This window comes from Carassius carassius, chromosome 33 (genome assembly GCF_963082965.1).
Source record: "Carassius carassius chromosome 33, fCarCar2.1, whole genome shotgun sequence".
In the NCBI taxonomy this organism is placed as follows: Eukaryota; Metazoa; Chordata; class Actinopteri; order Cypriniformes; family Cyprinidae; genus Carassius; species Carassius carassius.
The window spans coordinates 19,711,618-19,724,382 of NC_081787.1; the positions used below are offsets into that span (position 1 = coordinate 19,711,618).

The 12,765-nt window shown below is 36.8% G+C and overlaps 1 protein-coding gene across 1 annotated transcript in view; it reads left to right on the forward strand.

Moving 5' to 3' along the window:
* Window positions 1-12,765, forward strand: part of LOC132113928 (GPI ethanolamine phosphate transferase 2-like) — a 103,163-nt gene that overhangs the window by 30,890 nt on the left and 59,508 nt on the right. Inside the window, exons 6-7 of the mRNA XM_059521985.1 lie at window positions 898-1,110; window positions 6,858-7,075. Coding sequence (XP_059377968.1) covers window positions 898-1,110; window positions 6,858-7,075 — 431 coding nt within the window. The remainder of the gene's footprint in view (window positions 1-897; window positions 1,111-6,857; window positions 7,076-12,765) is intronic.

A 12,765-nucleotide genomic window follows, 5' to 3' on the forward strand; every position in this document is an offset into this window, starting at 1 on the left:
TGGATGGATTTATAAATTGATGGACCGATACATATATGAATTGATGGATGGATGGATAAATATTTAAATGAATGGATGGATGAATGCTGGTCGGATGGATTGATGTTGGATAGATGTATGGATGGATAGATGGTTGGATGTATGGATGGAAGGATGGACAGACAGTACATGTAAATGGATGGATGGGTGATGGATGCATATATTTATATATGGATGATATAGATGTATTGAGGAATAGATGTATGAATCGATGGGTGTATAAATGGATGGATGGATGTATGGATAGATAGATAGATGGATAGATGGATAGATAGATAGATAGATAGATAGATAGATAGATGGATGGATAGATATAGATGTATATGTAAATGGATGGATGGGTGATGGATGCATACATTTATATATGGATGATATAGATGTATTGAGGAATAGATGTATGGATTGATGGGTGTATAAATGGATGGATGGATGTATAGATAGATAGATAGATAGATAGATAGATAGATAGATAGATAGATAGATAGATAGATAGATATAGATGTATATGTAAATGGATGGATGGGTGATGGATGCATATATTTATATATGGATGATATAGATGTATTGAGGAATAGATGTATGGATCGATGGGTGTATGGATGGATGGATAGATAGATAGATGGATAGATATAGATGTATATGTAAATGGATGGATGGGTGATGGATGCATATATTTATATATGGATGGATATAGATGTATTGAGGAATAGATGGATGGATGTATGAATGGATGGATTGATTGATTGATTGCTTGATTGATTGATAGATTTCTTCTAAAACTCCATAAAGTGCATGTCATGGACAGAAATGGACAGTTGGTGAGCAGTTAATGATACATACTGTATCTTGCTGTTGTAGTGGGATTTGAGAAGCTGGGCGTCCTGGAGCAGGTGGATCTGACCCCCACCCTTGCACTGGGTCTGGGGTTACCCATCTCCAAGAACAGCGTGGGCCATTTGATTCCAGCAGTGTTTGAGGAGTTATCACTCAGAGAACAGCTGCGCCTCCTCCAGATCAATGGACACCAGCTCAGCCGGCTCCTACAGGACAGCAATCCCACCTTCCACAAGGGTGAGTTCACATGTGCAGAACAAAGCTAATGCACCCACACAGCCATGATCAGGCCACAAACTGTTTGATGCATATTGCGAACACAAATAGCTATTTGATTGGTGACCAAGTGTCAAACAAGTGATTGGGTACTTTGTATGTCGGGAAAATGGTCTTAGTGGATACTTATTGGCTAGAATAAGCTGCAAAGTGGGTCAAACTTTATAACAATTGTCAAAAGTCAGAGGGTCCCAAGACACATTTGAGATGGATAGCAGTCCAATCACATATACAAGGTCTGACTCTGCCAACTGTAAATGCATCTGGTTGTTTGACAGATATGTAAACTTTACTCCTCCCAGATGGAGCATCATCAGCAGCAGTGGGAGTTTAGGAGCCTCACAATCCACATGTTAATTAGCAATGATTGATGAGACACACGGATGTACCTTAAGCCCTTAATTGCCATGCAAAGAGAGCATTCAACAGGAAATGTTGCTGACTGGCATTAGTGTGAAGAAAATTCCATTATATCTGCATGCAATAGCACATGATTACCGGTAGTAGAAAACCGGAAGATATATATAAAAAAAACTATTTTAATATTTAATATGATTAAATACTGTAAATAATACTAAAATAACAGACTCAGAGTCTCTCAGAGTGTGCATCACACTACACTTAGCTACTGTCTATGGTTTTTGTCTTAAAAAGGCAATCTGCGCTATGCTTTAGTTTTCAGTCCAGTTTTGTTTTCCTGTTTTGCTGCTTGAGTAACAAGCTCATGAAACACTGTCAACAACCCGACATAAGAGCATGAGATTGAGTACACCGAGTGGGCCTTTAGAGCACTTTAGAAGTCGAAAATGTATACCCTTTAGCCCTAGCCTAGATGTGCGTGTGTGTTTGTGTGTCCTCTGCTGTCTCTTTAGCAGTTTGGTTGCATTTTCTCTCAGCAGGATGTCTGGCCTCCCACAAATATCCATCCCTGGCTCATTCACTTCTCGCTTCTTGCAGTATTGAGAGTTTTGCTGGGTTATGAGGTGTGTGTTTATTCAGGTTTGGAGTGTTTGATGGTGATGTCTGCTGACATTTTCTCAGACATGTGTTGCTGTTTCTGGGAGAGTATGTCTCGTGTAGCCAGACATTTTGACTGTTGTTATAAATCTGATTCACAGCTTATTTTGGCCATGAACTGCCCACAAAAGCAACCAGAAAAGTCCTTTGTTATTAATGCATGTATCTAATTGTTGTTAGCATAATAATAGATTGGCATTCAAATTAATGCACAGCAAAGTCTATCCATGAGCAGCTGCACAGATGCTGATGCATCCCACCGGATGATGATCTGCTTTTATGGTGGGAAGCCGGCGGAGCATATACTTTGTTCACAGCTGTTCTATGCTGTTCGAATAAGAACATGTGACTGGATGAAAATGTGATTTGCTTTTATGTAAGCACTGTTTATGTATATGCAGTAAACTTAGCAGTCTAATTTTCAAATGACTTTTTTTTTTATTTTATGCACATGGGTTATTTAATTTTAATTATTATTATTTTTTTTTTTTTAAGATAAAGCATAGGTTGTTGAAATAAGTTAACTTTTAAATGCTTATCGGTAACACTGTTAAATAAAAATAAATATTTAATCTAATGTACATGTCATAGTTATTGTTAACATTTTATAAGTACTTGAGTACAGCATTAAAAAAACATCTATTTATCTACTATTTACTAAAATTAGATCTGGGTATCAAACATTATTAGCATTTTTTTGTGCCTGTTAGTTTTACTTTTTTATGTGATGATTAGGGCCTGTTAAGTCCTATACCACTGACACGAAATACCTTAGTTCTTGTCCTTCCTAAGAGTCCTTATGTTCTGAATCTGCACTCTAACTTCTGGAAATTGCGTAAAGCCGGCCAATCATTTCAAAGCTTATGATTTCAGCCGACTCTTGATATTTTTTGTATAGAATATGCATTGGACATTGAGCTTCCCCTTTTTCACCAGCGCTCAAGTGAAGGTTCAAGAGACTTGTGGAGGTTGAAATCTGATTGATGAGGACGATACTTTGCCACAACCCACTTTCGTCCTTCCATTTTCTGAAGGAGATTCTAAAATATGAGATTGTTAGAGGTCATCTCTTCAGTCTCTGTGTGACATACACACAGATATTACCTCACTTCACCCATGCCTGTCTCGCTGTCTTTAGAGTATGTAGAAACTTCTCCATCATGCTTTTGCAGCCTAATGAAGCACTTAATTAAATGGTGGATAAATGATTGTGATTAAGGGGAGAATCATTCATCAGAGTGTTTCTAAGCACATTTACCTGAAAGCGAGACGTCGGAGGTTTTCTCCAGATAACACTTTTCCCTCGGTAAGACGCTGAGAGCTCAAGCTCATGACGGCGCCCCATTAAAATGCAACATGCAGCAGAACCTTGAGTCACACTAGAGATCTTGACCTGCTTTTCCCTGTGTGTGTATGAAGCAGAGGCAGTGCTCTAAATCTCCATACTAGCATGCTGCAATATACAGTAAATACTGCAGTGCATTCATTTGTTTGTTAGCATTTTATAGCATTTTATAGCATTTTCTCATATAACTATTTTATATATAACTTTACCAGATACTGTAAAAATAGTGATAGTATGATGCCATTCCGAAACACCCATAGGTGTCTCCTTTTGTGCCAGTTTCAGCACTTTCTCCCTGAATGCATTATGAACTGCATTATTAAGCACAGCCTGAGCACGCACAAACACAAACACACACACACACACACACACACACACAAACACAAAGACAAACACACACACACACACAGATCTTTATTAATATAGCTCAGCAAATAAAAACCCAGGTCCACTTAAACCAAAGACGATCTTCACAGACCCTCATCAACACAAATGAGTGTTAATTCCACCATCAGACTCATTCAAAGGTTTATTGAAAGGCATTTTAATGGAAAGTGACACAGGTGTTCTGAGGAGGATCTCAGAGAGGCTAATGTGTTAGGAGACATCCGTCATCATGACAAGATGATGCCGAATCCTGCGATGGCCAGATGCAGAGACACTGTCCCGCCATCCGCACACACACATATGCATACACATATGCGGACACACGGGTCCTGCTGTATGCTGCAATTTGTTTGAAGAGCTCTACTGATTTCCCGTCTGTTTAGTGTGTGTGTGTGTGTGTGTGTGTGTGTGTGTGTGTCAGCACTAGTCCGATCTGTTTCTGATACACACACATTCGTGTGAGGCTAAAGTGTGTGTGTGTGTGTGTGAGAGAGAGAGAGAGAGAGAGAGAGAGAGAGAGATGTAAAATTAGAACTATTGATCTATCGCTCTGTCTGTCATTATGTCTGTCTGTTTCAGCATCTGCCCATCTATCCATCCATGTCTCTGACTTTTTGTCTGTCTGCTTCTCTCTCCCTTCTCTTTCCTTGTTTTCTTTCTTGGCTTTTCTCTAAATCTCCTGCTCTTTGATCAATGCTGTGAATTAAAATTTCATTATTAAGCAGATGCCGGTGTGTCTAAGGAGGGACCAGTTTCAATTTTCAAGGTTTCTCATTGCAGTAACACTTTTATGTATCTCGCAGCTCTAATATGCATGACTTTCAGTTGATACTGTGGACACAACACTATGATTCACTTTCATGACAGTTGACTTGGATTCATGAGCTAATTCAGCATAATCATATAATTGATTAATCACAGCCTCGGTTATTTGTGTAATGACAATAGATGAACGTTCCAGCAAAGTGAATTCATTCATAAGAGGATAGATTCATGTGAAAATGCTTCTAATGTTCTGTTTTACCCTCTAACGCTCATTAATCGTCCCATTCATCACTTTTTCTGTGGGTTAATGTGATCTCCATCGGCAAATTACGTGTCGGTTTATCACCTTTCTGTCTGCTCGGGAAAGAAATATTAAAGATTTACAGGTTTCACATGGCCTGGAGGAATGTGTGGCTTTACATACCATCTGTCCTAAGTAGCATGCATGGTTAGAAATCATATTTGGGATGCATAATCATGCATACTATTTAGGACATATAGTATATGATCCAAAATCATAATAAGTGAAATAGTTAAACTATTAACTAAATCATAATAAGTTAAGTTAAACAGTGCCCTCCACTAATATTGTCACCCTTGGTAAATATGAGCAAAGGTGGCTATGAAAATAAATCTGCATCGATTGTCCCTTTGATCTTTAATTTAAAAAAATAATAATAATCACAAAATTTTAACCTTTCATTGAAGTAAAACAATTGAAAGTGGGGAGACTCACATTATGAAATGATTTTTTTTTTCTCCAATGAATGTTGGCCACAATTATTGGCACCCCTAGAATTTCTTATGAGTAAAAAATATATATTCCCATTCGTATTTACAGTATCTAGTATATTCCCATTCATATTTAAATTTTTAGCACATCAGTGTGACTAGGATCATAAAATTGTCCAGATATGACTTCAGGGCACTGTATAGTAGTATGTGCTAATATAGGTTTATCTGGCTGATTTTTGCATGCAGTAAACATTATGAACAACCCGATAGCTCTACAGATTTAGAGTTAATTTGCAACTTTTTCAGTTGCCATGGCAGTTTCAATTAATATTGAATTTTAGGGTAATTCAGTAGCATCCATTAGTTATTTAGCATCCATTAGTGCCTTAAGTTAATTTGGCTAGTAATTTAAAGTAATTCATTTTGTGCATTATAAAAGTTTGCAAGAGGCTTATTGCATAGAGATGTAATTTTAAGTGCATGCTCTTAAAGTATGCAAATTGCAATGCAGCCTGTATGCATTCATGGACATTAATTGCACATCAATTTGGGCTGAGAAATTACCATGCAAAAGACCATTTAAATTCATTATTGTGTTAAATGAGAAAAGTATAGCATGCTCAATGCAAAAAAAAAAATGTTTAGTTTAGAAAGAAGTATTTTAATTCAACAAGGCAGTGGTCATTACATTGTTTTCAGAAGCTGCTTCTGAAGTGGCATTTAGGTATATTTACACAGACTATTCAGAGGTTGCATGAATTTAAGTTTCATGGGTTTTAGTAACAAACAAGGAGGCAAATTGTTCTTTCAAATCTGTGTTATTGTTATTCCAATAGCTGATTTTAACATGCTGACACTTTAGCATTCACTAACATGCTCAACAACCTGTTTGTCTGTAAGACTGTAGAAGCTGTCTGTTCATGCTTAATGCGTTTTAAGTTGTGCTCAGACACCTTTCAAAAAGCCGTTTGTGTCACATACTTGGGTCAAGTTTGTTTCCCGTTGTGTGCGTGTCATTCTTCACAGCATCAGGCTCAGAGGTGGGGAGAGACACGTATAGAAAGAGAGAGGCACAGAGCGAGACGGAGGTGTCCTGTAGTGAAGTGTCTGGGCGGTATGAGGCAGACGTGCCAGTTAGCTCCCTCTGAGATCCCGCTGTGAAGGCCCTTAGTGTCTGTCTGCTTTAAAACACAGCCAGCAGACACCTGCTTCTTATGCAACAGCTTCCTCATGGCGTCTTCACAACACTGTGGCTCTGTTTCAAAACCTAGTGAGCATTTTAAGGCATTATATGTGAAGGCTGTTATGAAGATAAATATGTCATCTAAAACACCTTCTCATGGCCAGCATCACATTTATTCTTTGGTGAAGTTAATGGCATTCTCTCTCTTGTGTTCTGGTTTTATCTCTGGCATTGTTCATGTCTTTTCAAATGTTCCTGTATCTTCCCTCGTCACAGAGGCCGGTTACGAGCAGTTTCGGGTGGCGGAGAAATCTCACGGAAGCTGGATGAAGCTCTATTTGGATGGAAACACGTCAGAGGTTCTGAGTAACATGGGCAAGAAGGTTCTCAAACAGTATCTGGAGGCTCTGAAGGCCATGAGTTCAGCTCTGAGCAAACAGCTGGGCAAATACGACATGTACTCCATGATCGTGGGCATGATCTTCATACTGCAGGTGAGATCCGTTTAAACCGTAAGACGCCACATTTCATTTCTCGTGAATGAAAACGAGGCTGTAATTGCATCACTCACAGACTTGTTTTTGTTCACAAAGTATGCCGTCTACTCAAACTAAACTTTATTCAAGGTTTTGGCTGTAAAGGTCAGTCTGATTCACTCTTAAAGCACTTCACATTTTTAACAGGCAGGTTTTGCTTCAGCTATCGTAATTTCACATCTATATTCAGGCAGGTTTTGGCAGATCCTCATCAGTTTCGAACACGTGCTCCTCCATGACTATCACTAGCTGAAACTAAACCATTTAACACTTCATAAAACTCATTTCCTGGTGCAGCGTGAATTTGGAAGGTGTATGTTCTGTGTCATTAAAATTACACGTGAAAGCAGTTTTAGCTAGTAATAAGAAAATTAAATATTTAGCCAGTTAATTCTCTTTCAGAATCTACTGGCAGCCTTTTCAAGAGACAATGCATAGTCTCTTTTTGCAATATTTTCCAGGGAATTTTGATTGAAATAAATTTGTAAAATAAACACATTTAAAATACATACAGTGTAAGTAATACAGTATAAAACCAATGTTTTATTTTTTTATTTTTTTAATGTAGAAAATGCAGTGTTCATTCATACATCAAATAATGTTGTTATATTAAAAATACAATAAAAAAAGGGTTACCCATACTCCGATTTGGTGCTCTGCATTTAACCCATCCAAGTGCACACACACAGCAGTGAGAAGTGAACACACACCCGGAGCAGTGGGCAGCTATAGATCCAGCAACCGGGGAACAACTGGGGGTTCAGTGTCTTGCTCAAGGACACTTCAGTCATGGGTACTGAGGGTGGAAGAGAGCACTGTTCATTAACTTCTGCCAGCACAGAGACTTGAAGCGGCGACCTTCTGGTAACTAGTCCGGCTCTTTAACCATTTATTTCGTCAGCCCATGAGATCAACGATACAAAATATTAACGTGCATGTGTGAAGCAAGAGAGAGACTCTTTGTTCTTGTCATAGCAGAACTATTTGTTGTGTTTTTAATTGTTATTAACCTCTATGGATGATAAGTTCACTCTGTGGCCTTGTTATTATTTTGTCTTTACTTTATTTGTGACACCAAGAAAGAGTTAATATCTCATGTATGAGAAGAGCGCGTTGCCGTGGACCAGCAATTAAATGTGTGGACAACTCTTCATTTTCTGTCACTTTCATTTAAGGGATTTAACGAGTTATCCAAGTCAAAGCGTTTCAACTTCTTCAATGACCCAGTTACAGGCTCTAATCCTCTTTTGCGCCCGTGCGGGGTGTGTGTGTGTGTGTGTGTGTGTGTGTGTATGTGTTTGTGATGCAGTGCTGAAGTGAAATAGCTGGGCAGTTTGATAGCCGAATTGTAATAGGCCGCCTAATAAAAATAATAGATAATAATAGTTATTATTATTATAATCTAATACATTAATAGGAGAATGAGCCTAATATCGTCTTGATTATTGACAGAGAAATTTGCTTGTGTCGATATCTCTGACTATCGTCGATAAACGATTCTATCATCTATCAGCACAACCCTAATGTGAAATGTTATTACAATTTCAAAATTCAAAATATTTTAAAATGTAATTTATTTCTGTGATCAAAGCAGAATTTTCAGCATCATCACTCCAATCTTCAGTGTCACATGATCCTTCAGAAATCATACTAATATGATGGTTTTCTGCTCAAGAAACATTTCCTATTATTATCAGTGTTTTTTGTGGAAACTGTGATTTTATGATGAACCGAAACCGTGATTCATTCTTTTCAGTTAAAAAGAACAGCATTTTTTTTTAAAATGAAATCTTTTGTAACATTACAAATGTCTTTACTGATGATTTAATGTATCCATGCTACATAAAAGTATACATTTCTTCCGAAACTAAAATCTTCCCAGCCCCCAAAATTTGAATGGTACTGAACATTTAATTTGCCACCATTTGTTCTAATACATAATATATATTTATATTGCCATCATATCACCAATTTACCACCAGTTCTCTCAATATCAGCAGTTGCCATTGAAAATATATAATTTCAACTAGTTTTAGACTAGCTAAAGGTTTTAGCTGCTGATCTAAAATCCAAAAATGAATTGTAAATGGATTAAACTGCTTTAAATGTGTAAAGAGTTTAATGGTTTACTGCTTTGTGTTTGTTGTTTACTGTGATGCCTTTGTCATTCTGTTTTATTCTGCTCCATTTAGGAGAAAACATAAACCTTCGAAAGAATAGATGGTTGACCCTTAAGAAAACAGTAGAGATCATTTCACTCAAGATTACAGTGAAATAAACTAGAAGTTTTGTGTGAAACCTATTTCCAGAACTTGGAATATATATAAATGAATGGATTTTGGGATTCTGACTAGCACACAGCACAACCGCACCTTACAGCTTAGGTTTTCAGTATTTCTGTTTGATTCTTTTTCTTCTGTCGGCTGATAACAAGGCTAATGGCGGTTTAGGCGTGAGTTGAGAAAGGAGTTCGGAGGTCTTACAGTGGTGTGAAGGAGGATCAGTGTCTGAGTTTGAAGGACTGCAGTCTCTTGTCTCATTTACAGCCCTTACCCTGCCAACTCATTTTGAGCTTAATTAGTCCCTCTCTTCTCTCTAATTAACAATAAAGAGCTCTCCAGCCGTCATGGCAGAGTTCAGATCCAGCCTGGTGTGGGTTGCTGGAGAAGCAGGATTCATTACTTCAGCCTCTCAGTTTTGGATTTGGGTTTCCACTGTTTTCTTATTTCCTCAAGTCAACATGGAATCAAAACTGACCCTGTTTGCTTTCCTAATACAAATTCCTGGTCTTTTTGTGCATGTTTTATCAGTACAGATTATTCCTGTAAAGATGTTTGTTTAATGTATTTCATAATCTTTCGTTATTATGCAACCAGTAGCTATCAGACACTGTCTTAAGCTACTAAAATACCTTGACATGTTCTGGAAGATGAATCTGACCTTTAACCTTCACATCCCAATCAAAAATCATCTTCTCAAAAGTGAGTTCCGCTATAAAGTTGTGCTTTCATTTAGAAATACATCACGATCCAAACTAGAATAGAAAATAGAATTAAAATGCGGTTGCATATTTATTTAAAGAGGCCATATGTTACACTTTTTGGAGTCATAATTTAATTTCTTCTATAGTACAAATTCAAAAGTCTGGGGTCAGTAAGATTATTATCATCTTTAATTTTATTTTTTTGAAAGAAATTAATACTTTTATTCAGCAAGGATGCATTAAATTGATCGAAAGTGACAGTAAAGACATTTATGTTACAAAAGATTTGTTTCAGATAAATTAATAATAATTAAAATAAATACTTCTGAACTATCTTTTCATCGTAAAATCACAGTTTCCACAGAAAACTTTCAACATTGATAATAATGAGAAATGTTTCTTGAGCAGCAAATCAGCATGTTAGAGTGATTTCTGAAGGATTATGTTACACTGAAGACTAGAGTAATGATGCTGAATATTCAGCTTTGATCACAGGAATAAATTACATTTAGAATTTTTTTCATTGAAATCATTTACAGTACATTTAACTTTCGAATTAAACTAATGAACAAATGGTTGTGACATCGTAAATACTAGAGAAAGTCTTTCTGTTTGCAACATTCACCTTTTTCTTGACCTCTTTTCAAAGCTAGGTTGTTCAGTTTGTACGTTTAGAGGACTGTGGTGCAACAAACTCAACACTGCAAGCACGTTATTCAGCTACTGTTATTAGACTGTCAGTATGTTAAAACCCTCTCTGAGATGATGCATCTCTAAATTCACCCCTTTAAAGCTGCGCTGCTACAGCCATCAAAGCATCGCTTTTCAAACAAATTCACTTCCTTCAAGAATAAACACAGTAATTGTGTTTAGTCAGACTTCAAATCACCTGTCGTAAGTGATGTTGCCGTTATTATGCACAATCCACAACTCTGTTTATTTGCAAAAACTATGATAGTTCTGTGCAATAAAAGATTATAGTTATTTATTTGTTATAGTCATTTAGCCTGTCTATTTGTTCAGTGTCTGTCAGATGCCCTATTTAATGTGCAATTGATAAATTTCAAAAGTTTGAGGTTTGTAAATATTTATTTATTTGCTTTGAATTATTTTTTCAAATAAATGCTGTTCTTTTGAACTTTCTTGAATCAAAGAATCCTGAAAAAAATGTAAGACATTTCCACAAAAATATTAGTATTTTTTTTATTCAAGCAGAAAATTCTGGTTTGTATGGAGCCCCTAAAGAGACCTTTGCAAAAATAAAAAATACAAAGACTTTCCCGTGCGCACAATAAATGTTTTGCAAGCTCACGCGTTACAGTTTCCAGTTGTGTCTCTCTCTGCCATCTTACAACGAAAAACAAAATACCTACACTGGAAATTGAAACTGAACTTTTTTTTTGTGAGCATGCGAAAGTTTCTCGTGTGCACATTAATGTCTGTGTATTTTTTATTTTTGCAATGGCCCCTTAAGGGGCTCCATAGTATTGAACCACAGGAATAATTACAATTTTAAAATGTAATCAAAAAGATAACAATTAAATTGTAATAATATGTCACAGTATTCATTTCTACTGTATTTTAGATCATTTTAATGCAGCTTTGTGAGCAAAAGTATGGAAACCAGTGTCCACCATGGAATAAAAAAAAACGTAAAACTGTAAAGTTTATATTACACAATTCAAACTTTCTTTTTTTTTTTTTTTTAGAATTGTGATTAAAAAATACATTTATCAGAACTGCATGTGGAAAAAAAGTATGAGTTGGGAGTTAAAAAGTTGGAATTAATTTTTTTTTTTTTGAAAATATATAGTTTAATCATGACAGCTCTCTGAATATTTTAGCATGGTGATGGATATGACTATATTCATGTATTTTGATCTGCTACGCCATTGCTGCTGCCCCTGTTGGTTATTGCTGCAGTTGTAGATTATTGCTGCTGCTCCAAGCAAGTACAGGAACTTGCTATTGCCAATGCATACGGCGATATGTTGCCATGAGTATTTAAGACATACTGCTGCTGCACAAATAGCATATAAATTAACCTGTAGAAGATCTATACAGGTGGAGCTGGGGAAGCTGGAGGGTTTCAGAGAATGCTAGCCAGCCATATAAATGCAAGGCAGTATAAGCTTATTGGCTGCATATGCAGAATGAACCAGTCAGCTTGTGCCAAGTTATTTAACTCTGTGAATATCATCAATTACGTTAACAACCATTAGCCTGCATCTAGGGTTTCATGACTAAACTATATATTTATTGTCTCTATTAAGACCTTAATAGATCTGTTCTGTTGATCTGATTCAACAGAAAATACAAATGACTTGACTGGCAGAAAATAAACATATTTTCCAGTCCTCAATGAGGGACAGAGTCCAAGGTTTCTCAATCTCATGTGACCCACTGGATGCCCTCAAACCTTCTGACATTCTCCCCATCCCAGTGGATACTGTGTCCTTTAGATCTCATTGACCGGGTGAGGTATCAACTCTAGTACTTCAATAATGGATTGTACTCAGCAAATACAGATGTTGAACTGTGGCAGGAAAAGGTCTTTAGCTCACACGCACAAATAGAGTAGTGTGTATCAAATGCGGTGATTTCATCCATTCTACAGGCCTGTAGAAAAGGATCACAACCGCCAAAGACGAACAGTGTTATAATG